Genomic DNA, 26,971 nt, shown 5'->3' with positions numbered 1-26,971 from the left:
TTTTCTATACAAATATCATGTTAACTGATTTTTTTATATACAAATATCAAGTAATACACGACTGCAAGAAGTGGTCTATTGGTTTATTGCGTGAAGTTACTGAGGGAATTTCAAAATATATCGCCTTAAATGCTTTTATTGTCACCATGCTCATGTATTATTACTGTTATTATTTACATTTGTTAAAATATGTATTTATCTTTTGATGTTTGAAAATATTGTCTTGCTGTTTTGATTTTGTTTTTAAAAGAATGCAAGATTGTACTTTCCTAGTAGAATTTGTACTGCTAAAGTGTTCGGGAAAAAGGTACTGCATGACATTCAGAGACTATGCTACACAAAAAATTCTTATACTTAAAATTCTTACTTATACTTATCTGTGTTGCTTGATTATTATCTGACAGAAACAGAAAAAATGCTTAATATATATGGGGTTTAAAAAAACTAAAGACATTAACATAAATGTCAGACTTAAGTTAATGTACATGTAAATAAATCAACATTTTGCCTGTTGGCATATAGAAAAAAAAACTGTTTATATGCTATATAAAATTGCACTGCCTGCCTTCACCGCAAAACCTTACACCTTACACCAGCTAATATCATAAACATGCATGTACTATTTAGTACAATGTATAAAAATGGTACTTTACTTGTAGTTATTTACATTTTACATCTGTTCAAAATACAAACAAATAGGCCACATACATTCAAAAATGATTTATTAACAGTTCTAGTGACACTAAAAATGTACAAAGACAGATATGACAAGGATCAGCATTCTGAAATCGCATAAAAGGCAAACATTTGCCCCTCTTATTCTCTTTTACACTTCGCAGACCAAGGAATCAGTCAGTCCACCCTCACTTGGCCATATCTATGAGACTCTGCAAAGATGTGGGCACCCAAGTCTTCTCTCCTTGCACAAACACAACCCCTCTGTCTATGTAGATGACAATACGCCCAAATGTGTACAGCTGTTTGCCCTCGTGCCGTTTGGCCACTAAGGGCATGAAGACGATGTTGTTCTCCTCCGCTTTGGTCTGGATGAGATCTTTAAAGTTAGTCGGCACACCTGCGCTGATGCCCCTATGAGCCACACTCTCGGCATCTCTGCGCTCCTGCATCGCTTCATACTGGAAGTCCTTTCGTCTCTCTGTCTGTGTCAGATATGCAATGTTCTCCCTTGCACCAGGTTGCATATATCCACCTGTGGATATGAAAAAGAACAAGTATTGTAGTATGTTTTGGTTTAGCAGATTGCTGTAGTTTATTACATTGTTTTCACATCTTTATTTTCTGAAAGTGTGTAATACCAACCCATGCCTGTAGACACTGCGCGGTTCATGATGTCCAAAGCCTCGTTGAATTTCTCTTTAATGAGCGGCTGTGACAACAAGACGTCGCTAAACATGCTTTTCCAACCCAAATACCATTTAGTGATTTCCTCGTAGTTAGGACTGTTGCTCAACCATGAACACAGGACCTGTATTCACAGACAGACATAACAAAGTCACAACAAAACATTTAGTTTTTTTAATGAACATTAGCAGCTAAGTGCATCTTAATTACTTTCTGTTCTGTACAAGTATATTCACTCACCTGCAACCACTTTGTGAAGAAGTTTTTGTCCAGCAGGGATACGAGGCTGGAGGGGGACAACATGCCTTCCCAGTCCATCACCCAATGAAATGGCTCCATCTGCTGCTGGTGAGGGTTGATAACCAGCTCCTCCAAACACAGAGCTGCAGAGACACAATAGTCATCACATGAAGAAGAGATACATACATTTTCACCGCTATCTTTCCAATTGTGGCTGTCACTGATAAAGACGTACCTAGTTTTGGGATGATGTTTTTCACCATGAAAGCTTCCCATGCACCTGGTGTGAAGACATCTTTCCATGGCTGCAGGATGAGGCGGGCTGAGGCGTCGCTTGGATGCCATCGCTGCAAAGCATTGGACAGTTTGCTCCTGATTGGTGGGTAAAGAGGCTCCAGACGTGATTGAAGCAGAGGCAGCCAAGGGTGGATCCAGGAGTGTATGGGCACAGTGTCAGTTAAAGGGTTCCAGTTATCCACCTATCAAAATGAGAAAGGAACAAAAACAGCTTGTTTTGTAGATAGCAATAATCCACAAGTAAATATGTGAAATGACTAAAAACATGGGAGTTTATCTACATACAAGCGAGCATGTCTTTATATAAAGGGTTGCAACGGTATGAGATTCTCATAGTACGATAATCTCAGAAAGTATCACGGTTTCACTGTATAAAGATATCCAGTATCACATTATTATTAGTATTAGTAGTAATAATAGTAGTAGTAGAGGTGGTAGCAGTAGTAGTATTAGGAAGGAAAGGCTTTTTTGGTTGAATAAATGCTTTAGTATGCTCATTTGAATTTATTAAACTATTTTTAAGTATGTGTAGAAAATGTGCCCCTTTTGAAAATAACTAAAAAATAAGGGTGAGATTCTCCATGCTGTTACAAATCTTATCAATACCACAGAAAAGCAAATGAACACATCATGATAACCGTCAGTTTTCATACCACGGTATAAACTGAAACCTGGCACACTGCTGCGGCCATAATTGGAGGTAGTTAATGTGTCTTGCCTCTCGTTGTAGCCGGGGTAAGATCAGCTGCTCCATCAGGTGTTCGAGGATCCACAGGGGGAGAAGAGGAGCCCACACTTCCACACAGTCCACCATCGGCCCTACTATACGAGGCTGCCAGCCTGACACACAGGGCCGCATCACTGGGATCCACACTTCCCACAATAATCTAAACCAACACAGACAGGACACAAATATCACAAACACGTACAGTACAAAAAGGCTGTAACACCCAGCCAGGAGAATTCATATATGTTTTTGTGTTTAAAATGACCTGTGGTAAGGGTCCATGTTTGAATCTGGGGCACTGGTATGGAGGTCTCTAGATTCGAGGATTGCTCTCCACTGACCGATGTCTTCCAGACAATAAGAGCTGTCCTGAAAAAAAATCAGATAAAAACTTCATTAGTTATGAACAATAAAGCATGTAGTCATCTCATAAGAAGATAACTGCAAAAGCATACTTTCAAAGGGTCCCAAGAACGAAGTTTTTCTTTAAGTAACGGCTGAACAACAGCCACAGCCAGGTCTGCCAATCCCATTGTCTTGTATTCTTCATAATAGTCTGTCTGTAAGGTCTCAAAAATGCGGGCACACTCCTGAAGAAAGAGAAGAAAGCCACCAAACTATCATCTTTATGGAACTGAACACAGAGCAAGCACTTAGAAACTGAGGCAGCCTCATAACTGTCGTTTTTTGGTCTGCATATGTTTACTGTATATGCACCTGCAGCGTCGGTCCCTCCCCAGGTGCCATCTCTCCAGAAGGAAAACGCCCAACCAAAGCCAGAACAGCCTCCATTCTTTGGATGGCATCCTGCTCTGCCTCCAGTCTGCTCTGCAGTGCTCGTGACTCGTGGCTCAGAGACACAACTACATCTTTCTCGTGCTGCAAACGTCTGGCGGACTACAGGAGGTGGAAAATAAGATTACAAAAAAGAAAGCATGGCGGTGCGTGGTAGAAGAAGCGGTACACAAAAAAACTTGCATAAGATGTAGCCAAAGATATCTAGCAGATAGTTTTGGTTCCCTCATACCTGTAATATGTCCTGTTCTGTGAGGTCTATCAGCAGCTGCAGGTTATGTTCAAGTTCAGGGAGAGCAAAGCCAGATGCCTTCTGATCCTGTGTGGACAAGCTTGGTGGTGGACCTTCATCTGGAACACTGTGCTTGTTGGACATCTGACTGTAACTGTAATAAACCTTTTGTTCTCGTCCGGTCATGTCTATTACCTGGATATGGGAACAGATGCAGGGTAAATGAGACAAAAAAAGGCAGCTGCCAGTTGGCTTACATTCATATCATAATGTCATCCACAGGGGCTTGTACTCAGTGTAAAAGTACAACTTTTGTTCTTTTGCTTATTATAACATTTCAGCCTAATTCAGTAGCGTGGTGATAACATTCCTACAAGACATGCAAAAGAGTGCTAATAAGGCTTTTCAAACATACCTTGACCTGTGCCAACTCTCCAGCGGATGCTGCTGTACTGCGCCCTGCCAGCTTGCCTTTAGCCTTCAGCTCATCCACAGTTCTGTAGGAGTACTTGGGTTTCTTCTTTCCTACAGAGCCTGCAGGATCCTTACGCCACTGGCCTAGCTCTTTCTGAAACTCCTACAGACAGACATTGAGAATAATGTTAAAATGACTGATTCTACAGTATGACTTCTGTTAAATAATCTAACAATATAATCTAACAGTAGCTGGATAAAGAGGCAACACTCTACCTTTTCCTCCTCTTCCTCAGAATCGACAACAGGGAAATCCTGAAGACTCTGCTGGGTTCTCTCATTGCCATAAGCACCTACTGCTCCTTTGCCTTTACGAACCTTTGCCTCAATGGGGTTTACAATACCTGCAGCAAAAAGAGGGTGCAAAGTCAGAGTATATCAACTCCGTGCTGTTGCTCATGTAAAATGCACATCTAAATAACATCGCCTCCTCAGGACTACCCACCTTGAGCATTTTTGCCCAGGCCTTTGCCTGGTTGGTAGCCCATTTTCTGCAGAAGTTTCTGCCCAATTCCCTTTGTGTGCTTCTCCCAGCTACCAATGCCTTTACCAGACTGTATGCCACCTGCAAACCTCTGGGACTGGTTTCCCCGGAAATTACCCTAGGAACAAAAAAATACATATATATTTTTTTGATGTAACACAATTACAAATGACACTACAATGAGTAAATGACATAGACACAACAAAATTTACCATCTGGAGTTTTTTGGGTGCAGTGCTACGAGGAGGAGGGGCCGAAGGGCCGTCGTCTTCAGAGTCATCAGAGCCTTCTCCTTCTTTTTGTTGATGCTGTTTTTCCTCAGCTGCAGACTTACGCAGACCAGCACTCACAAAGTTTACCGGAGCAGTGTAGTCTTTAGATCTAGATAAAACACAAACAATTGAGTCCTTGTCTTAACAACAACAACAAAAAAGGAGCATTTGGCATTTCTCTTGACTATTCCTCTTGGGTCAGAGTCTGTTCCCTTAAAATGGTGTTTCGCTCCCTTTAGATTAGTGTTCCCCCCTTTGGGTTAGAGCTTACGTTAGGTTATGATTAGGGGATGTCCCGTTTGGATCAGAAGGATCATTATCGAGCCCAAACAACACATTTTTTCATTGATTGGAATCAGTTATAGTAAGCACGCATGCTACATTTAAGAAAAATGACAGTAAAATTACCTTGTACCTTGTAAATACAAATATCTAATCGCGACTCAATATCAGTGACTCAGATCTGGATCAAGAGCAAAAAAACTTGATCAGGATATCCCTAGTTATGGTTAGAGTAGAGATGACTCGTTGGTTTGGGATAGGGATATGGTAGGGTGCAAGTTAAGAGGAAAGACAACACTTATCAACAGAGGACCAGGCCTTGACACAACAGGGGCATTACAGCAGCAACAAAAATAAACCCATATCTTACTTCTTGCCTCCAAAGCTCGGCCTCTCGTCCTCATCTGAGTCCCTGTCAGCCCAGATGCCATAGGTGGCCTGCTCCTTGGTCTGCCTGTGTCTGCGGCGGTCTGGGTTGAACTCATTGGCAAGGTCCCACTCTGTCACCTCAAAGCTCTCCACCTCAACGCCGTCCTCCTCCTCATCTCTCCTCCCATACAGATGGGACATGGACATCTCTGGATATTATAAATAGCATAGAAAAACATCAGGATGGTTAAAATAATGTGAAAATTTCATATTACAAGGTACATTGAGAAGCCATCTCCATGACAACCAATCAATCTTCGTCTACTGATGGGAGCCATGAGAGTGAAAGCTATCGAAGAAATCTAGTGAGCAAGTTAAGATTTCATTCAGTGCCTTTTTTCAGCTTTGGATGCTACATAGCTAAAATTTTGTGGCCACTGCATCATGTCAATTATTTGATCAACAACCATTTAGCTCGATCAAGAGAGGGATCCTGATTCAAAGGCAAATACAACAGCATTGCCTAATATACCTAGCTAGTGTAGCATCTTAACTCTTTGTTAACATTTCTGAACAGCTATCTTTATATAGTTCTACATATCTGTCCATGGAAAGAAACACAACGTGAAGGCAAGCTAATATTTACTAGCATAGGCTAACGGTAGCTAATGTAAACTGCCCGCTTTACGCCTAAAAACTTGCGTATTGGGAAATAAAGGGGGAAAACACGTTTTCTATAATTCACCTGAAACGTTCTTATCCTTCTAGCCAGAAATTATTTATTCCTCCGCGGTAGTTGTGAAAATTAATCCAACTAAAACCGGCTATCTCACTCGTTTCACACACGAAAATACAAGTACTTCCGGTCGTCGCTGTTAACTACCGGTGTTGCACTAAACTTTGTCCTCCAACATGTCTTTCCCTGGCTTGTATGGAAAGGATCCTACTCATAGACTGTATATTAAGAGTCAGTCTATGGATCATAGATATAGAAAAGTTTCATCTACGATCTTATTGGATGTTTAGTAGACTGTCAGATGTCAACACATGTCGCCATTTTTAGGTGTATCAAACGCCTCGCAATCGATTTCACTATAATACATCCATGCTCGCAATTGTGAACCATTTCAATATAATTTCTTCATAGTTATTCGGTGCTTCCAACAGCTATATATTACTCGTCCGCTGCCCTTTTATTGCAGCCAATTGATTATTTGGATAAAAATGAGGATAAACCGCCAGGGAGTACAAAACTACATGACACCGGAAAGAGAAATCTGTGTGTTACATTCAATATAGTCCCATTTACTTCAGACTGACCTGTGACTTGCCAACTACAGCCAGCTCTTAAATGATAACTTTGTTAATATAATAAATACTTCTATCACATGTCTGTGTATGTGTGCCTACATGGGGCACCGGTGAATTAGCACACATGTCGGACCCCGGGGAGGAGTGGCAGGTGGCCCGGCGACGAAAAGGAGCAGCGCGGAAATCAAAATCTCCTCAGGTGGCTTTGAGCTCAGCATGCTGCCAGGAGCAGCTGGACATCCAGAGGACAGTCAAACGGATCAGAGACACGGTGTAAGAAGTCAAGTTGAGTAACAGACTCTTTAAATTTAATTTCTTTTGTCACGTGGAGTCCAGTAACGGTGTTGATACTCCCCCCTCTGCAGGTCTGAGTTGAGGTGTGAGGAGTTTTGGCAGCAGTGGAAAGGTGAGTACGCTGGACAAGTGGAGTTAGGGACTGTTCGTTATCTGTGAGAGGAGACAGGTGGTGCTAAAAGGGTAGGCATGTAAAAAAAAACAACTTATAACCTCAATTCATAGCCGGGGCTATTATTTTCGTCTACATGGGACCGTTCTTTTAATTCCTTTTACACAAAATTGTTGTCCAGCAAAGATTGAAATACAATCAAATTGTTTAATTTAACCTCTTTTTTTTGTGTCTCTCTTGTTACTCTGCTGGTATTCTTCTGTGGTGTTCATGGTTTCAGTAAAGTGAACTGAACGATTGAATTGTAGATAATCTTACCAAGTGAACCGTGTGTATCATGTCCATTACAGACAATCTAAGCACCTAACTAACATTATCTCCAGTGGGTAGCTAACAACCCAGTTTTATACCTCTAAAGAACTTCTATAAAAATGAAGTGCATGCTAACCAGGCCTCTAATTGAGGCAGGTCTTTAATTGTAAAAATGTGTAACCACACCAGGCTAGTAAAAGGAACTGGGCGTCTAATTGTAATAGGCTTACATTTGAAGTTTTACGCTAATTTTTTAAGGACTGCGACGACTTAAGTTATTTATTTTGGCTTACGGAAGGGCCATACAACTTTAAATAGCAAAAAAAAAAACCAAGCAACAATCCATCCATAGATCATAAAATCAGTCAATATATAGTAATAACTTCATATATTAACTTGACAAAATCATTGTCATAAATACTAGGCATAAACTAGGTATTAAGTCATTATAATAAAATCATCATCAGTGCAAATTGAGATGTGTGTGTCACCATAAAATCAGACTGTACATGCCAGCTTAAAAAGGTGCCTTTTCAAAGGGGATTTGCCAAAATTAAACAGTTTGCAAGAACTAACTAGCATGCATGGTAAGAGTGAGAAACCAAGGCTTTTTCCAACTACATAATTCTGTCCCCAAACTTTTAAATTTCAAACATCAAAGGTTTTTAAAATCAAACGAAGAAATTAAAGGGGTTTGGGGGGGGTCATGCATTTCCCCCAAGTTACTCAGGGAGGCTCAAGGAACATTATTTGTTGCCCTAGGGATAGTAAAATAACAAAAATGAAATAAAGTCACACCCCAGCCACCGCCCTCCTCTGATAAGTTAAGAACAGTCCCTTAGCACCAAATATTTTGATTGGCTGTGCAGCTCTGTGACCCTCTCAGGACTCTTGTCTTCAGATCAGCTGCTGGCAGCAGGAATAGCGTCCCTCTCAAAACCTCCAGAGAACAAAAACACTGAGGACCCCACCGACCAGCTGGAGAGCAGCAGAGATGGCAGACTGTGTCAGCAGCTGGAGTGTGTGTGTTACGGCCTTGGCTCTTTTTCCTCCTGTGTCTCCGCCCGCTACCAGCTCGCCATGCTGCTGCTGCTACTGGAGGCAGGACAGGTGAGAGGATGTGTTTATTAAATGAGATTATCACTCAACATGAGGCCCTGGTCATTATAAATTCAGTGTCTCACTGCTCCTCTCCCCTCAGATTACACTGAAGGACTGCTCTGTTTACGACCCGGTGTTCTCCTCTGGAGAGAGAGATGTCCTGAGAGAGCTGGGTCTGACTGTGCTAACAGAAAATGAGGTCAGTCGATGGCCAGTTGATGTGTTTTTTTATCCAGTCAGACAAGTAAAAAATCATTAGCAGATATACAGCAGGTGAACGAATAGATAATGCTAGTATTGTTGGGATTTTTTTCCAGCCTATTTAATACTAATAACTTATCACCTTGTTTTTAAAGGATTTATATGTAACACAACTACTGTGAAATTAATACATATATAACTTTTGTCCACTCTGTACAATGTCACCCCCATCAGATCTTTCCTCTGACATCCGTTATGTATGCTATTTAAGACAAAAATAAATCACTGGGAGGGTGGCCCATTACACTGTTTAGTCAAGAATTTGTTCTTTTTCCACCCTCATTTTAAAGAAAGGAAATATAATAAATATATAATATATATAATAATATAATAAAAATAAAAAATCAAAACTCCCAGTAAAGGTTTTGTCCCAATTCTTAAGAATGAGTGACAGATAAGATGACTCATTTCGAGTTCAGTGCAACTTCCTTTTTAAAGTAGGAAAGTAGACAGTCAATGCAAAAACATCATAATTCTGTCTCACCGTCATGTGCAGGAGGGGAAGCGTCTGGTGAACAAACCCACACTCTTTTACTTGATGCATTGTGGGAAAGCCCTGTACAACAACCTCCTGTGGAGGAACTGGAGCACACGATGTCTTCCTCTGATGATAATCATTGGAAACAGCTTCTGTGGCATGATGGACAGGTTAGTACAAGACATGAATGAGGGACTTAACTTTGAAAGAAATTGAAGAGAGGTGACGTTTCCTATCTGTCATCCTAACAGGACAATTGAGAGAGAGTTCAAGCGGGACTACCGCTACATTACTCAAGCTGTGTCTGTGTGTGCGGAGAGACAGCTGCCTTGTCCGTCCCGTCTGATTGACGTCTTCGGTGACACGGCAGTCATCACCTTTCCAACCAGCAGCCTTGACAGCCTCTCACAATCCACCTGGGCAGAGCCGCCTGAACCTGAGTACCAACACTGCTCTGATTTGGAGATTATTCAGAGGGAAAAACAGAGCTGAGGCAGAAGACAAATGGACAGCACTGTATGTTTTTTATAAGCCATTTTTAAAGAAATGAATCCTTCCTAAAACTGAGGACTGAATCTTGCAATTGCACCAAACGACCTATAACTCAAACATTTTTATTAATGGACATCCACACAAATGTTTGACAGTTTTTCTCTTTCTTTGATGGTCACAGGGTGGCAGTACAGGACTATGTATTTTGACTGATCAATTATCTTCTTCGTTTATCTGGGACAGGAGGAGCCAGTATTGATCCATCAACTCACAGTAGGTTATCTGCTCTTGATAAGCAGTATTTCATAAGTTGAAATAAGTTAACTTAAAATGTATAGTTACCCCTATCAGATCAATTTCAGAACAAATAATCAAGTCATGTTAAAGGTCCCATGATATGTTTATTCTGAGATTCATACTTTTATTTTGGGCTTCTGCTAGAACATGTTAGCATGGTGTAATGTAAAAAAAACAACACATTACTCTCTCATACCGTCTGTCTGAATATACCTGAAGTCTTAAATGCTCAGTTGTAGCGTTTGTCTCTTTAAGCCTCCATCCCTCAGGGTGTTTATTGCACCACTGTTCTGTATTCAAACAGAGACAGTGGTGCATTAAACACTGTTGCATTAGCCTACATAGGCGCACTGCCCACTTATGCTGCAGTGTTTATTCAATTCTATTCAAAGGGACCTTATTAGCATGGAAAAGTTATATCTATGTTTCCAAAGCAAGTGTTCGATAAAATCAAAAGAATCTATTTTCACTAAGATTTACCAGAATTTGATTAATATTAACACTGATGCTGACTGGGTACACCTCTGACACACCCACCAAACAGAAGGGAAACATACCTCAAAGTCTGCTGCACACTATTTCACACTGTTCTGAGAAAACATGTCGGTCAACCTGGAAACCATAGTGAAATGGTGGCCACTGTTTTGAGATTGAACCATAGGCTAAATAAAAATATCTTTATATACAGTCTGTGGATTAAACGTGCACAACATCTTCCACAAATGTACGCGTCTCCTCCTTCTGTCTTCACAGCTGTGGGGGAATGACTAACAGCATCATAGCACCAGTTTTTGTCTTTATAGACTGTTTTGTTCAGTTACAGGTAAATCAAAGCACATTTATGAGCACACCTAGCAATGATGGGTGCGGCTAGGTGTGGCTCCCACTTACTCAGCGTGAGGTTCTCTAGAAAACCAACACTTTTTCACTGTGGGAACTCTCCTTTTGAAATGACACGTTCCTTCAGGACCAGAGGTGTCAAACATAGCCCGTAAGCCAAAACCTGTCCAGTCTGGCCCACTGCGTGACCATGCACTGATGCTGATACACTGTGAAGGCTAAGAGGTGCCAGGTTTCAGGAGCAAGTTAAACACCGAGTTGCCTACCTCACTGTGAAATTCTGCTTCAGAGGCTTTCTGACCAGAATACAGTTCTCTGGAAAAAAAACAATGAACACTTAATATGGTCATGTTTGACTAGATAGTGAATATTATGCAAAGTAAAGCAGCTTTGGCACATAATCTGTATCAGACTTCTATCCTAAATCAATATTGGTGGAACGCTATATCTAAGACATTGCCAAGACTTTTGATTTGTAAATGGTTTATAGGCAGACGATGAATATTCAAGTGTAACAAGAAGTCAAAGTGGACACTGGTGACATATTTGAAGAAATTCCATCAAGGTGCTTTCTGGCTTCAGAGCATGTTGCTGCAAAGACATAAAAATGTTGTTCCCACATCTGAAGTGAGTTGTGAGGATAGAAAAAGTATCTAACGAAAAACGGGCACTACTTTAAATGCTGTGAAGGAAATTTTGAACTTCCACTAAGGACATTAATGCATTAATAGAATCTTACCTTCAACCTTCACACACCATGTTCACATGCATATATATATATATATATATATATACGGTGTATGTATGTGCCAAAAAAGCAACGTCACTGTCAAACCAGAATAAAAAGTTTATTATCGGAAAAAAAATGGCACTCAACAGTATAGCCCTCTCCCAGCATCAGCAATAACATCTCCAACTGAAAGTAATACTCTTCATCTCACTCTCTGTTACCGGCTTTACTGAATCAAATTACATCTTGGATCCTGGGAGAGTGTTATCTTACAGCAGTGACTCGGAAAAACACAACTACAACACTGTTTTCCTGTTTAGACATGTTTTCACTCCTCGGCTTTTCCGTTAGCAGTGACACTATCTGCTACTCCGTTGACTCCCCTGTCTCCTCCTCCGTTGGCTTTTGAAACAACATCTGCCCAGGTGCATTTACTCTTAAGGACTGAAGGGCTCACAGCGACGTCACAGGCTCCATTCATTTCACCATTAGCTTCACCTGACTCTGACTTCATCCCATCAACTGCATCGCATTTGACTTCCCCATTAGCCGTGCTGGTGTTCACTTCATTTACTGCACTGCTGTCAGTTTGCTTTCCTGCAGCCTCGCCCTCTGACTCCCCGTTCATTACCTCAGCATCTGCAGCTGCTCTGTCACTGTCTCCTCCATCTACATCTGTTTTCTCCTCATGCAATTCAGCTGGCTCCACCTCATGACCATTAGCTGAAACTACAGCAGCGCTCTGCACCAAGGCCTCCTCCACTGGCTGCTCCTGTTGGCTCTCTGTGGTATTCTCCACTGCCGAACTTCCTCCATCCTCAGCTTCCTTCCCGCTTCCTGTTTCTTGATCTGAGCTCTTCTCTTCCACGTTCACATTGTCGAAGACGACACGCCCATTTAACATTGTGAATCCCAGTTCCTTTGCCACTGCTGCCTTGAGTTCGTTGTGCTTCTTCCTGTACTCCTGGAGCCCGTCTCTGAAAACACAATGAATCAATGAGTGTCTTCCTACCTAATAATAAATGACTGAAACACACACGCATGCTGCTGGAGCCAGTTGTGTTTGAAAAGATGATTTGAGATTTGTTTTAATGTTATAATGTCATTTTTTAATGAATTCTCTAGAGTTTCCAGTTCCTTATACTGTCTGTCATTTTATTCATTTATATTGCCATTTTGCATACTGCATCTCACCATTTTTTTGTTCTATTGTTTTAACTTTATCCCAACTCGGTAGGATTGATAGGACTGTTTGGCTTTTCTTAGTTAATTGTACCCTCTGAGTATCCCATTTCTGCCTTTGCTTTGCTAGTCAAAGTACTTTGTAAACTTTGATTTAAAGCTGCTATATAAATTAAGGAGTTGTTATTCTTATACCATTATTACCCACATAAACAGCAGCACACCCCCTTTCATACCACCCTTGAATTGACAGAACAATAACTTAAGTTTTATAGCCAAACATACTTTGCAGCTTATACTTGGATATAAACAAACAAAAATAGGAATAAAAATAAATAACATACTATTTATCCAAATAATTACACTGAGAAAGCAGAGGTGACTTTAGTTTGAACATCACCGGTATTAAAGTTGACCGTCTTTTAACAAGCTTTTCTGTTCTCAACTTGCTGTGATGATATATTTTTTCCATTGTCCTTTTATTGCATTATGCAGGGGGGTGCATATTCAACCCAGAAACTGTTATTTTTTTGTGTGCTTTTAAAAGCAGAATTCTCAGGAAAAAAAAACAAAAAAACCCTCATACTTTTAGGAAGAATTGCAAGTTGTTTTAAAGGGCAGATTTTTTTTTACCAAAATTAAAAGTACTCTGTGCAGAATGGCTCCTTTCAAAGTGTTATAATATCATCTATTGTATCATATTATTTACAGATATCATGTCACAGATAGAGCAGTATTTGTGTATTTCCTGGCTGATAAGTAATAAAGAAGGGCCAAAATATGTCTGAAACAGTGGCACTATTACTTACTATGCCAGTTTTATATGTATATTATATATTATATAACAGCAAAATGTTCAGATTAGCATATATCCTGGTCACAATTATTTAAACAATCAAATTTAAGGGATCCTTTTCAAGAATATTTGTACATGTTATGTGTTAAAAAAAGATATCAAACAATATACAATGTTGTTGATTTTTTTAAAGATTTTGATAACAGTATCAGCTTCAGATATCGATCAAGCTACAGAATTGTTGTTGTTGTTGTTACTGTTAAACACGCAAGTGAAGATAAGAGCCAGATTCACTCTTGTTTGGCTTTTTGCCTTGCATAAATATTATAATATATTATTAATAATATTTGGGGGGGGCACAGAAAATATAATATATTTATTATATATAAAATAAGATAAACATAAGATGATACAGAAAGAGGGCAGAGTCCATGCAGAAAAATACCTGTGTGTGAGGCTCCTGATCCCTGTCACCAGGACCATTTGCTCCAGCACAGTGTCAGATGAGGAAGTTATACACTGAGGACAGATTGGATAGACAGGTCAATACAAACAATGTCCTTTAACTTTGTAAGATTCAAATAGGCCGATTGTATCAGAGCCTACATGAGCTCCTGGCGTTACCTCCACTGCCTGCTCTGTGCAGTCAGCTCCTGCCTGTCTGAGAGAGCGCTCCACCTTCACTGCCTGCTTGGTTATGGTGCACAGGAACTCTTTGCTGCAGCGAGTCTGAGCGTGATCCTCACCAAACTGAGGAAGAAAATAACCATAAGATGACATGCACACTACAACCAAACTCTCTGTCACATGCTCTCACCTGCACATATACTGACCATGGAGGTGAAAGCAGTGAGGGCCTCTTTCTCGTGGGTCATAGCACTTCTGTAGTCACCTTTGCTGCACATCCACTGGGCCAACAGGTGGTGACTGCACAGACAAGAAACCAAGGGAGAGAAGTTGTGATGATAGAAAAAAGGGACCAAATAGATCAGCTTCTATACAAAATATGAGCGCATGCTAGAAATGTCCTCTTACCTGAATGCAGTGTGCAGATGTGAGGGGCCGAAGAAGGAGGTGTTGAGCCTGAGGGCATTCTGTAAGAACAGCCCTCTCTGATCTCCGGTCAGCACCAACCCAAGACAGCTCTGCAAGAAATCAAGAAGATTGCTAGTGTCAAAAAGTAATAATTGTTTACAAAGATATTGTGAAAATGACTTGTGGTGTAACCTACATCGAGTGTTGCTGTGTAGGGATGGTCCTCTCCGTGGACTGTTAGCATGAGCAGACGAGCTCTGAGGAGACACTTCTGGGCCAAGGCCGTCTCTCCTCCAGCAAACACATACACAGCCAAGAGGGCCTACATAAAAAAACCACAATTATAACAGTTACACACTGCACACATGACACGACACAGTGCATAACTCTGCAGAAATGTGTAGTCATGGACTGAGGATAAATATCTATCTCCTGCATCAAAATGTTAAGCTGCACTCTCTAGAGATATTCTGATACAGTTTTTTCCTTTTTTACCATACTGATTCTGATACATGAACTTGGGAATCAACCAATAATGAGTCCTGATCTGGCCTACTGAGTAGCAAAATCCCAGCAAAAACCAAAAACCAATGTGTCATCCAGAACAATACATTTTGTCAATTACTTCTGTCATGATCTTTCATGTAAAGCATCTTGTAACGCTTTGAAATATTGCTGCAGTTGATCCCTTGAAACTAAAGCCTTGGACATGATGCCATTCTACTGGTGGGACTTTCCTGTGTAAAATGTTGTTAAATAGCTGACATTTTGCTAATGGCTGGCTGACGTTACATTATTTACCAAAAATCTATTTTTCTTTTCCACTCCAAAACAGTAGGTTCCAGTGTCTGCACAACGTAACCTTTTGTGTAGGCTGCTGGTTTTTTTTCAAACAAAGTGATTTTTGGGAAAACTGACAGGATCTGTGAAACTAATTTAAAGTATACTAGTATTGGCACGCGCACAGTTGCAGCGGCTCGGCGCTGTCACAGATGGCTTAGTTTTTTAGGATCTATGCCATGTCTGTGATGGCCTTAACGTTATCTTGTTGTTATTCTATAGCAATGACAATAAACTATTGAATTGAGCTCTAATACTCACATACTGCAGGATAGTGTTTGGATGGTCAAAGCCAAACACTCTCTCACTGATGACCACGGCTTTGAGCTGCACACTGCGAGCCTTGAGAACAGAAAAAGTGACAGAGATGACAAGAATTAATGGCCAGTTTCATGTAGTTAAGGAATTACGATCACTTCAATGCCTCAGGAATAAACATTTTCCAGAATGTTATAGTACACAAATACGCTTTGCAAAATCTTCTGCAAAGTAACTAAGTTGTCAGATATATGTAGAAGAGTTTAAAGTACAATAAAGTTAAGCAAGTAGTTATAAAGTACCTTAAACTGCAAGGATGTTAAATACTTGAGTAAATGTTAACTTCCTGCTGTTTAGCACTGAGCCTACCTCTGCTGCTTTCCCTTTCAGGAAGGCCACTTTGGCCATCAGGCCTTGGGAGAAACAGGCCTCGGGGTGCAGGTCATCACAGACTCTACCAAACAGATAAGTTGCTTCTTTCAGGTGCTCATGGGCCTGATCCAGCAGACCTGAAAAATGAGAAACATAGTCATTTTACACAGAATTTACTTTTTTAAGGTTTTGTACAAATACTTGAATCTTGAATTGACCCACCCTTGTGAACGAAGCTCTGTGCCGTGTGGTATGCCTTTGAAGCATCGACAGTCGGCATGTGAATGTGCTTGACAACAGGGAAGATGTTGAGGACGTCGTCTGGACCAATGGGAGCTTTGTTTTGGCTGTCAAGGACGTAGTCTCTCAGTCTCAACTGGTGTAGACACATAATAAACAAAGATACATTCTCCTTTAATCACACAGTGTCTTTAAGTTTTGAATATTTATATACTCATTATTTATATGAATATCTTTCAGTTGGTCTAATGACAGATGTCTGTTACCTGTACTCCAGTCTTTAAACAGAACTCTCTGAGCAAAGAGAGCTTCTGAAGGCCGTAGTGCTCCACCAAATGGTTTGGACCAGGGCTGTCACAGACAAAAATGACAGTTTTTTTCTAAAATTGACTCCCATTGCATAAGCAAACAAACATGAGGGAAGAACAAACAAAAGCTGTGTCCTCACCCAAGGCTGTCAGAGAGGTTATACGTTTCAGCAGCATCCTGGCAGACCAGGTTCCACAGCTCGGACCCTGTGAGCGTGCTCCAGGGCGTGCTTTCAGAGGCTCCAGCTCCTCGGCCACGCCGCCTGGACTTCTTTTTAGTGTCCTCCCCCACAGGAGTGGGAGTGAAGTGGGGGACCAACAGGCAGCAGAGGAAGTGACTGACAGCTGCAGAGAGACTGGGCACATCCACGCCCTGCAAAATTATAACCAGAGGCTGCAGGTCATTCTTTCTGCAGTGTGTGAACCCCGACATGCTGTTACATCACCACTTGATAATGAGGTGTGTCATACAACAATGAAGAAATGCTCAGACAGAATACTGTCAAATACCTGGAGGAAATTGTTGAACACTCGTCTTGTTGAACGGGTGAAAATTTCACCTATGACCGTTCTCTGGTTAAGACAGACAGAGGCATGTTAGAAAGCACAGTCTGGAGGGTGATTACATCATCGAGACTAACTTAAAGGGACAGTTCATGCCAAAACAAAAATACATATTTTTCCATCTAACCTGCAGTGCTGTTTATCAGTCTAGATTATTTTGGTGTGAGTTGCCTAATATTGAAGATATCAGCCATACAGTTGCCTGCCTTCTCTCCAGTGTAATGAAACTCAATGGCATTTGGCTTGTGGTGTTCAAAGTGCCAAAAATAAAAAATAAAACATCTGTAAAACTTGACTGGAAGGTTTCTTTCCCGAAATCATAATCCAGTTAGTCAAGATAATCCACAGATTTTGGAAAGTGACATTGCTGTCAAGTTTTTCAGATGTTTTTTTTTTGGCACTTTGAGCACCAGAAGCTCAGTGCCATTTAGTTCCATTATATTTGTGAGAAGGCAGACATCTCTACGGCCACTGTCTCAAAACTCGGCAACTCACACTGACACAATCTAGATTGATAAGTGGCACTACTGACAAGAGGAAAAATATAAATTTTTAATTTCAGGGTGAATTGTCCCTTTAAGTTTGACTATTTTGGAAAATCTAACACACCATTATATGCCTCAGGCGCTCCTTGTGTTCTGATTGGCTGATGGTCTTGCTCACATGGCCTAGATACCGGAGGTTGATGCCTTTCTGGTGTAGCACCAGTTTGAGAGAAGCTCCATCCATTGGTGTCTCGTTGCTTTGTAAGCAATACTCCACCTGCACACACACAGACACGTGTATGATAAGCTGGTTTCCTGTTTGCAGTAGATGTGCCTATTATAGTATGTAAACAAGGAATCCACTTACAAAGGCCGGTATCTGATGTGTTATGATGAACGCTGCAGCTTCCCTCAGTAACCTCTCCTGCAGCTTTATTGACTTACTGTCACGAGGAGGGAAGGTTACCCCTTAACACAAAGCACAAGAACTTGTCATGTTGTGTCCAAGCAGAACAGGTGACAGTGGGTGTTAAGGTTGTGTGTAAAGGTCTAGTGTATAGTATTTAGTGGCATCTAAGGCATTGCAGACTGAACTGAGCCCAGAAGCTAACCCTGGTTCCCTCGTAAAAAGCCTGTTGGATTTTTCCATTGGATTTTGGATCATTGCAGAAAATCAGCTCTGTGGCAAATAAATGTTTCCTTAATGCAAATGCCAGATGTAAAAAGCTATTGTTAGGCTATAAACAGCCTACACTACTGTCGTGTCTCCACCATAACGAGGCTGTGCAGCATGTTTGGTGCAACATGACACGTCGCAGCGCAGTGTGATGACGTTCTGTTGTTTCATTAAGCCACTTGTTTGCAACAGCCTTTAAGACACATAACATATTTAAAGTTCACAAGTGGGGATATGTACTGAAATATTTTGTCGTAGAACAAAACATTAAAGTCTCTTCAGTTTGTGTTAACCACAGACCCTATTTCAGTCTTCTAACCCAAAACCTATTCAAAAAAAACACTGACTTTGAGATAAGGGAACTGAACTTGCTGAATTGCCAAAGAATTTCCGTGTTTTAAGACTCATCCTGGAGCCCACTAAATCCTACACACTCGACCTTTAACGCGTGTGTGGTTTCTCCAGGTACCTGGAGCGAAGACGCTTGGGTTAAAGCGCATTTCAAAGATGTACTCGTTGACTGATCCCACTTCTTTACAAGCAGCTCGTACTGCCTGTTGGGCTTGAGAGTCACCTGCAAGTGAGCAAACATTAGCCAAGTATAAAATAGCTCATTCTTCATTTTGGTCTCCATTCATTTAGATCTACTGAAACACTTCTTACTAGCTGTTGCACATTCCTCAAAGCCTCCATTCTCGTCCAATGTCTCCCGGACATGCTGAGCAAACTGGCAATGTCTAAAAAAAGCAAAAAAAACTTTAGCTTTGTGGGAAAAAAAAAACCCAAAAGTGAGTTTAAAGATGTTTTAATTCACGTTAAACTTACTTGTGCTGGATGAAGGCCTTCAACAGCTCTGGCCTCAATCTACAGAGTCCATGAGGGAAGCTCTTTGGAAGTCCAGAGTCCAAGTGGTAATTCTCTGGCCATCCTTCTTTTGCACAACCCTTCTTCTCCTCCTCCTCTTCACAGCTTTTACTACTCTCCTCTTCTCCAGTGACTGATTGACTTTCTGTCTCCACCTCTGGGCAGAAGTTGGCATCAGCAGGGAAGCTTCTGAACACATCCAGTATGTAGAACCTCCTATCAGCCCCCAGCAGTCCTTGAGCGTCCACAGAGGTGAACAGTGGAACCTTGTGATCATTGGGCGACACAACAACATGTTTCTGGAGAGACAGAGGTTTGCAAGACAGAGCCAGGAGCTCTAACAGCTGTCTACGCTGGGTTGACTCTTGGATTCCTGCATTTATTCCATACAGCAAGCCTCTATACAGAGAAACAAAAGTGACAATTAGCAGGGAAAAACCCAAATGTCTGCCTTACAGTGTGACACCACTGCCACAGTGTATTGTTGAATAATGGGTCCACTACCTCGAGGCAGGAGAAGCAGCCTGGTCCTGCTCTGAGCCCTCTAACCCAGGGGCCAGACCCTGAGCAGACAGACGCACTCCCCTGTAGTCTACAATGGCTGTAGGGAGAGTGTGCAGCCCCTGCAGTCCCTCAATGTCACTGTAGGCTTGAACTCCTTGAAGCTCCAGCCGCTGAGCTGCCCTGCAAGAAGTAGATAAGGAAATATTTCAATAATCAGTGCTGAGTCGATGCAATTCTCAATGTGAAACAGAAACTATTTTTCAATGCTCTTATCAGACACATGCATGGGTCCACAGTGTAATTCTTTAATTCTTAAAAGGATATTTTGCTCATTTTTAACCAGCGTTGTATCATGACAGTGTGGGTGGTATTACCAGCACCCAGATGTCCCTGCTCATCTCTCAGCTCAGCCTTTTGCTGGCTCAAAGGCTGTTGCTCGAACTACAGATAATACTTCATATGGTCCCCCAGCCACAAAACAATGTACACACTTAGGAGTAAATGGCTTTACATCTATAGGATCTTGTCATTGGACTTGTGATTTGCTCTCACCTGCGACCCCTTTCCCCACCAAAGACTGAGCTCGCTGCCCCCTGGCTCATGAACAGGCCGCCCCACAGGAAAGCTGGGTCCTCAGGGTTTCCATTCACTGGCTCCACAAAACCATCTACAACAGTTTCAGCCCCCTGTGTCACAGCCCTAACAAATGCACTGTTTACCTGAAAAAAGCAGATACAAATAAAAAGTGAGAGGAGGATAAGAAAAACAAACAGGTAATACTAGTCTTAACAGTCCTGCTGTTGTTTTGAGCTAAATCACAGCTTTTCTTGGTTACCTGTAGCAGAGCTCTGTCTCTCTGCAGCCTCTCCTCCAGACTGCTTTGAGGAAGATCTCTGGCAGCCTGCAACTCCTCATTCCAGTCTGGAGCCTTCATGTAACACACATAATTACACTTAATATCACTGCCAGCAGCATGCTACTCAATAAATACCAACAAGCGATTGTGCTGTTGTGATGTAAATTACCTGTGTTGCTGGCTGTTCTTCCACTCCCAGTCTGCTGAAGGTGTTTTTGTGAGTGCGAGAGGCACAGTTAGGCCCGAGCCAGCTCAGGGTGTGGTAGGGAGTGGGCATCACCTCTACTGGAGGTAACTGAGACCTACAGGAAGAATTACAACAGTTTACAATATCATTATGATCGGTTAATTACCTGAATTACTTGTATTCTGACAAAATCATGCAGTATTCATGCTGTCTTCATGCATCGTTAGTAATGTCACCTGTTTTTGAGTGTGGTCATAGTTTGTTTGAAAGCAGGGCTGATGTGACAGAGCAGGTCAATGATACTGTGACAAACTGGGGAAGACTGTGTGGGACGAGGATCAAACACGTCTTCTGTAGACCTGAGATGAGAAAGGGGGAGGGAAAAAAAACAATTCATAAGTAAACTGGAACATTTATCTAGTTTAAGTTCAATTATTTATTACATCTATACATAAGTCTAAAAGCAGGTTACTCAGACAGAATGGAAATAAAACAACTGGGTACAATATTAGCCTTTCATACATTTTCTACTATTTTTTTGCAATTATAAACAGAAACAGAACAGAAGTTACAGGGATGCTTGACCATTTGTATATCAGTCACTGATATAACCCTTCTTGCATGACTTCACAGTGAATGGAGAACCCAAAAGTGATTAAACAGTTCACTGTTAGCAGATCAGTCTGCACTGATCCATAATTAACCTCAGTCACTTAGTTAATTTAAATTATTCTATGACTTTGGTGTTTTAAAGGGCTAGTTTGCATTTAGCAAACTCGCACAATAACACAAATAAGCAAAATGATAGTAAGGCAATAGTAGACAAGCAGCTCTTGTGTTCAGCAAGGTAAAATTACTGTTTTTGTTCATGGAGTCTGGCTTTAAAGAGAGCACAGATAAGTTACACTTTTAGTTCAGTTCCGTTTGGAAGTGCCGAGCATACAACTGTATAAACGAGACTTGGATTTTGCTGCATGATTGTGTGAGAGTTTGTGAACAGATGTTTTGATAAAGTTTTGCTGTTGTTAAATGTGGACCCCTATGACCTCAATTTATCAAGAACTTTCCGTTTTTTTGTTATTCTTTGTTCACTGTGGAGGCATGCAAGTTTTTTTCACCAATTCAGCATAACATGGAGTGAGTAACTGATACACAAAATATCATTTTGGGGTGTGAAGTGTTCCTCTAATATAATTATGTTATTTTTTTTACCTATTGAGAAAGAAACCTTTGGGACATGATGTGATGTCACACCGTCGTCCCTCCATTGTTACCACAGTGATATACAGGAAGTCTCCCTGCAGCTTCCTGTGTCCTGGAACCGGGTTCCAGCAGCTTAGAGACAAGTCCCTCAGGTAGCTGGGGGCCTGATGAGACATATAAAGACACAGAGAGTCAGTTTGTGTGTGTGAATGAGGGCAGCCCAGTGTGAAACAAGATACCAGATATATTATAGACGTACCTCTGGTTGGGAACTGTGTGGTAGCAGGGCCATGAGCGGTCTCTCTGAGGAACCAGGGAGGAGGTACTCCGGTGGAGCTCCATCCTGGTTGGGTGTTTCTGTCTTTGTATTGCTTAAAGAGCGTTTCAGGTTCTTTCCATTTGGTAAGCTAGAGTCTGTACCAATTATAGGAAGATTTTCAGTGTGAGCTTAACTATTATCCTTTTGTTCAAGTGCACTGTGTGTGTGTGCGTGCGTGTGTGTGTGTGTGTGTGTGTGTGTGTGTACCTGGTGTTTGTGCATGTGTGAGTGTCTCTAGCACGCTCGGTGAGCGTCCTTCTCTCAGTGCATCCTGAGGTCCAGATGCTCTCAGCAGCTCCAGCACACGAGCCAGATGGATCCTGGCTGAGCGGGCGGTGTAGGGTTCTGGAAAGACACACATGGCAGTAAAGTAATGGTTACACTGACCTTTAGGAAACTATGGATACCTTTTAAACACCAGAATGCACAGAGCAAATACTCAAATAATTAAACAATGTTTATGTTATATATATTTTATACATATATATTATATTAATCAATAATGTATATTCCCAAATCTGACAGGATATATACTGTGCAAAATAACAGATTGGCAGCAGGATAGTTTGTTTCAGTATTTCAACAGCTAACTTATGAGAGACAGACTAATTGGCTTGCACACACTTGTAATCTCTGAAACTATAAACCTTGTTACAATGACTCAGGGAAAGGTGAGTCAGCAACTTACATTGAGGTGAGAGAGACTTAAGTGTGTGTGAAAGGGAAAGGGTGATGGCTGGGATAAAATAATGGTCAGGAAATATTCTAATATTCTGATATTCTGATCTGTGAATAATCACTACACCCTAAATAACCCTAGATATGCAAATAAATAATGTATATGCAGAGCAAAAATTATGTTAAAAGGCCAGACAACAACTTAATGGACTTCAGAACGGAGTATTGTGGAAACAGCTATAACTGCATCTATGATGGGGAGGCAGTAGTTCTGTCCTAGGGGATCTGGCTTGGGAACCCAAACCACAAGTCCCAGCACAGACCAAGTACATCATGTGGAGTGGTAGTGGGAGAGATGCCAGTTTGCCTCTGGGCACAGCAGAGGTGCCCTTGAGCAAGGCACCGAAGCCCTGACTGCTCATTCTGAGAGGCAGCCGCCTTACTCTGACATCTGTGTGTGTGTGTGTATTAGGTTCTGTTTGTGTGTGTGTCTGTTTTGGACTAATGCGTTTGTGTAACTATCACAACAGTCAAAAAATTGAATTTAGTGTGAGTGTAGTTTTGACTATAGCATCTTCTTCTTCTTCTTCTGTTTAAAATGTATAAAAGTTGTGATAAAACTCATTGTCAAGATATTGAATGCAGCAGGACCACACGGCTATGGTATTAAAAACAGTATGCAAGACAATAATGGAAAAACATTGCAGAAATTAATAACATTAAGAATGCAAGTTATTGAAGAGGCAGTTCCGCATTCACTTAACAAAACCTTCTGGTCAATTTGACTGTAAAAACATGCTTAAAATGTATGTTAGACATAAAGCTCAACTAAAATAGAAGGTTCTCAAAAAAAGAAAAGAGATAAAACAAAAAGGAATGCTACCTTCCACCAGACGAAGGATGGCTCCTGGTTTAAGCCCCTTGAGACTTTGCAGTTCTGCTTGAGGGTCCAGAGTCGTACCAGCGAATGAAAGTGAAAAGTTGGAACGTGGACACACCTCTTCCCTCGAAAGCAGAGTCATAATTGTGTCTTGAACTAGCCAAAATCCATGGACCTACAAAACCAGCAAGCAATGCCAAAATATAGATCATAAGCCTGCCAATGGTTTAAACAGTGGTTCTCTATCAGGATAGTCCCTGCAAAACTGCTGGTGTCCATTTTAGAGAATAAGAGGAAACAGAAGTCAGTCTGTTTTTTGTACCTGCAGCTCAAATGGCTCTACTCCTGCCCCCTGGATCTTCACAGGAAAAGATGTGTCCTCCTGTTGCTTGATACCAGCGGCATCCTTTTCACCAGTCGGGCTTACTACATCTGTTTGGAGGAGACAAAGAATAAGTGAGGATAATCACAGAGCACTCCACTGGAAAGGCAAATAGTTTAGCTCGTTCTCTGTCTTCCGCTCATTACATGCTGGGATCGTTTCCAGCTTACTACCACACAGAAAACACACAAAGAAATGAATGAAAGAATAAATGAATGAATTATAATTGTGGCTTATTTCGTTCAGATTCCATCGTCTGAATCAAACAGGAACTGTAATCTCCTATAAAATGATGATGAGCTGGACTGAAGAGTTTGTCTGTGTGTGTGTGTGTGTGTGTGTGTGTGAGACAGAGAGAGAGAGCGCCTGAGGGAGAGAGTGAATTTATGCAAGAAACTGTCAAAGAAAGGGAAAGTGGGGTGTGTCTGCCTTTTTACACAGCGAGAAAACCAAAGGGAGAGCAGGACTCAGCGTGTTTCTCAACCTGCAGTGTGACTAAACCTGTTGAATTTGCCTACTGGCCCTCATGTCATCTCAGGGTGAAGGGACAACCACACCCAGCGCCGGCATGTGGAGACAGTAGAACGCTAAAACACATAAAGTAACAAACTTGCAGCCTGGCAGAGGAGTGTGCTCGCATTCACGGATGCTTGAACACATTGTATGTACAGCACCTTTGGCATGTGCACGACAAAGCATAAAATTCACTTTGCACTCATCTCTGAAGATTGTAATTCATTGTATTGTAAATCCCCAGCTCTTGCTGTCAATCTGGGACTACTTTACTGCTGGAGAGCACCCAAAAAATAACCTCTGTTCACGATTCGCTGGAAAAGGGTTCCTCCTCTCTGTGGGCACCGATCCATCAGCCTCTTCTCTACTCTACTACAGAAAACAGCATTGTTTTCAGCCCTGACGAGTTTATCTTGGCACTGATTTCTGAGGTTGGCTTGTACCTTAAACTTAACAAACTAGTAGAATTCCTTCCCTGTATGTCACATAGCAGTATTACATTCAAATGAATGAACCTATCAGTCACAATGCTGTGCCCACAGATTCATCTCTTGCAGGCACCTCAGGCAAATCTTACCTAAAGACGTGCAAACACACACTCTTCATTAAACCAATCTTTCTGTTTTGTGAAGGGGAGTGGCAAAGACTCAAAGAAGTTGAAAGGCCCACTTGAGAGTGTGGCAAAAGGATTATAAAGTAGATAAGGTTAAAAAAAAGGTGGGAGGTTTTTGACTTAAGATAAACAGCTGTGTACAGAGATATGCATAAATGCTATTGTTTGGTTTACTGTTACGAAAGAATAGCTGAGGGCTGACAGTTTGTCTTTGCTGCATACATTTACAACAAAAGTTAAAAGTGAGGAGCAGCTTCTCCCTGTGGTTAAAAAGTTGGTGAAAGCGAAGCATCAGCCATGTTCAGAGTAGCAGTGCAGTGCTAAATCTCCCACCCTCCTTACATTCTTCAGCGAGGGAGGCACCAGAGGAAAAAAGAAGGAAGAGGAAAGCACAAACAAGACAGAGTGAGAGGGAGAGAGAGAGAAAAAAACACATTGTAGGGATTTCTTACCAGCCTTGGCCTGATTTCTTCCTCCACCTCTCCTAACTTTGTCCTTCATGGCTGCGTGTTGTAGTTTTTCTTGAGCTGTCCTCTTGTGCTTCTCTGTGCTGGAAGCGGCTTACCCCCTCAAAGTCTTGCTTCAAACTGCTGGAGGAATACACGAGAGAGAGGGTGAGTGGAAACGTGCAGCTGGATTTTTAAAGAGAACCCAGCACAGTGAAAGCAAACTGCTGTCTGTTCAGGACTGTGACTCCTGCCCCTCACTACAAGGCAAACTCAGCTTATCTGTTCTCCCTGAATAAAAAAAAAAAAAGCCACACCCTCTTATTGCTCCACTCCACACAAGCTCATTACTCTGCATGTCTCTCACACTTTGTTGGACTGGGTGTGTCTAGATCTACTCACTCTTCCTTCCCCTGGCATGTTTTACTCCTCCCTCTCTGACTCCACAAGCCCTGCAGGGGAGGTGGGAATAAGCACACAGTGTGTTAGGTAGAGTTTTGACCCGAGTTGACCACCAACGCTGCTTTTTACACAAAGTACTTTGTGTTACAAATGTTGTTTTTTTTAGTGGATCTGTGTGTGCTTTTGTGGAAACAGAGGAACATGTATCACATATGTTTCTCCAATCTAAGGTCAAGGGAGTGATAGTGATATCATGTCATATGTCATATCTTACTCATAAAAGTGAAGTCAGTTTGACGAATATTAAACCACAAGACAGTCAACCTGCCAGAAATGGGTGTGTTTTAATTCTCAAGATGTAGTTTCTCTGTTACTGTTAAGAGGCCTACACCTACTATACTCACATTTCACACATACCTGGGCATATCTCAGTCCAACCCAAACAGTAAGATCTCTGGGTTAGGCTGAGTAGGTGACTTGCTTGGTATTACTAGAATGCAATGTTATATTGACTGACATTTTACAGTATGTTGGGCTTTGGTTTGGTCACATCTCAGCCAAAATACAGGAGAGTCAAGCATGCATCGGCTGGAAATATTAACCTGA

At 41.4% G+C, this 26,971-nt stretch overlaps 3 protein-coding genes across 3 annotated transcripts; 1 reads left to right on the top strand and 2 right to left on the bottom strand.

The window, feature by feature from the left end:
• Positions 1-705: 705 nt before the first annotated feature.
• tfip11 (tuftelin interacting protein 11) lies at positions 706-6,447 on the bottom strand. The gene is made up of 15 exons (XM_042488055.2): positions 6,280-6,447; positions 5,536-5,743; positions 4,824-4,992; positions 4,573-4,729; positions 4,344-4,471; positions 4,069-4,230; positions 3,654-3,848; positions 3,344-3,523; positions 3,082-3,216; positions 2,892-2,995; positions 2,618-2,786; positions 1,838-2,081; positions 1,603-1,745; positions 1,321-1,486; positions 706-1,210 (listed from the first exon to the last, which is right to left on the bottom strand). Exons 2-15 carry the CDS (start codon positions 5,739-5,741, stop codon positions 864-866), a joined length of 2,505 nt encoding a protein of 834 aa, XP_042343989.1. The 5' UTR covers positions 5,742-5,743; positions 6,280-6,447; the 3' UTR covers positions 706-863.
• Positions 6,448-6,711: 264 nt separating this feature from the next.
• On the top strand, positions 6,712-10,424 carry srrd (SRR1 domain containing). Its single transcript, XM_042487897.2, has 7 exons — positions 6,712-7,118; positions 7,211-7,251; positions 8,465-8,673; positions 8,765-8,863; positions 9,422-9,573; positions 9,655-9,919; positions 10,077-10,424. The coding sequence occupies exons 1-6, from the start codon at positions 6,970-6,972 to the stop codon at positions 9,893-9,895; spliced, it is 891 nt and encodes a 296-aa protein (XP_042343831.2). The 5' UTR covers positions 6,712-6,969; the 3' UTR covers positions 9,896-9,919; positions 10,077-10,424.
• Positions 10,425-11,859: 1,435 nt separating this feature from the next.
• Positions 11,860-26,267, bottom strand: LOC121944185 (clustered mitochondria protein homolog). Its single transcript, XM_042487895.2, has 28 exons — positions 25,970-26,267; positions 24,332-24,441; positions 24,013-24,184; positions 22,659-22,796; positions 22,392-22,546; positions 22,142-22,296; positions 21,166-21,288; positions 20,912-21,044; positions 20,722-20,814; positions 20,439-20,605; positions 19,887-20,066; positions 19,344-19,781; positions 19,182-19,255; positions 18,988-19,092; positions 18,210-18,310; positions 17,967-18,119; positions 17,304-17,366; positions 16,934-17,166; positions 16,752-16,836; positions 16,468-16,621; positions 16,243-16,382; positions 15,877-15,957; positions 14,972-15,097; positions 14,776-14,885; positions 14,574-14,667; positions 14,365-14,490; positions 14,186-14,259; positions 11,860-12,739 (listed from the first exon to the last, which is right to left on the bottom strand). Exons 1-28 carry the CDS (start codon positions 26,016-26,018, stop codon positions 12,091-12,093), a joined length of 4,281 nt encoding a protein of 1,426 aa, XP_042343829.2. The 5' UTR covers positions 26,019-26,267; the 3' UTR covers positions 11,860-12,090.
• Positions 26,268-26,971: the final 704 nt, after the last annotated feature.

The sequence above is a fragment of the Plectropomus leopardus genome, chromosome 4 (assembly GCF_026936395.1).
Source record: "Plectropomus leopardus strain MGB_pleo_1.0 chromosome 4, ASM2693639v1, whole genome shotgun sequence".
Classification (NCBI taxonomy): Eukaryota; Metazoa; Chordata; class Actinopteri; order Perciformes; family Serranidae; genus Plectropomus; species Plectropomus leopardus.
Note: the sequence above shows the minus strand (reverse complement) of the source record. Positions and strands in the feature narration are given on the sequence as shown.

Bases quoted from the DNA above. Each gene is read 5' to 3' on its own strand.
- tfip11 (XM_042488055.2), bottom strand. From the start codon at position 5,741: ATGTCCATGTCCCATCTGTATGGGAGGAGAGATGAGGAGGAGGACGGC. The intron at 4,730-4,823 runs GTAAATTTTGTT...TTTTGTTCCTAG, and splicing joins CACCCAAAAAACTCCAGATG to GGTAATTTCCGGGGAAACCA. The intron at 4,231-4,343 runs GTAGAGTGTTGC...GTCTGTCTGTAG, and splicing joins CTGAGGAAGAGGAGGAAAAG to GAGTTTCAGAAAGAGCTAGG.
- srrd (XM_042487897.2), top strand. From the start codon at position 6,970: ATGTCGGACCCCGGGGAGGAGTGGCAGGTGGCCCGGCGACGAAAAGGA. The intron at 7,252-8,464 runs GTGAGTACGCTG...TCTTGTCTTCAG, and splicing joins GTTTTGGCAGCAGTGGAAAG to ATCAGCTGCTGGCAGCAGGA. The intron at 8,864-9,421 runs GTCAGTCGATGG...CGTCATGTGCAG, and splicing joins CTGTGCTAACAGAAAATGAG to GAGGGGAAGCGTCTGGTGAA.
- LOC121944185 (XM_042487895.2), bottom strand. From the start codon at position 26,018: ATGAAGGACAAAGTTAGGAGAGGTGGAGGAAGAAATCAGGCCAAGGCT. The intron at 22,797-24,012 runs GTAGCATTCCTT...GTGTCTTTCCAG, and splicing joins CATCCTTCGTCTGGTGGAAG to AACCCTACACCGCCCGCTCA. The intron at 16,837-16,933 runs GTGAGGACACAG...TGTCTGTGACAG, and splicing joins AACCTCTCTGACAGCCTTGG to CCCTGGTCCAAACCATTTGG.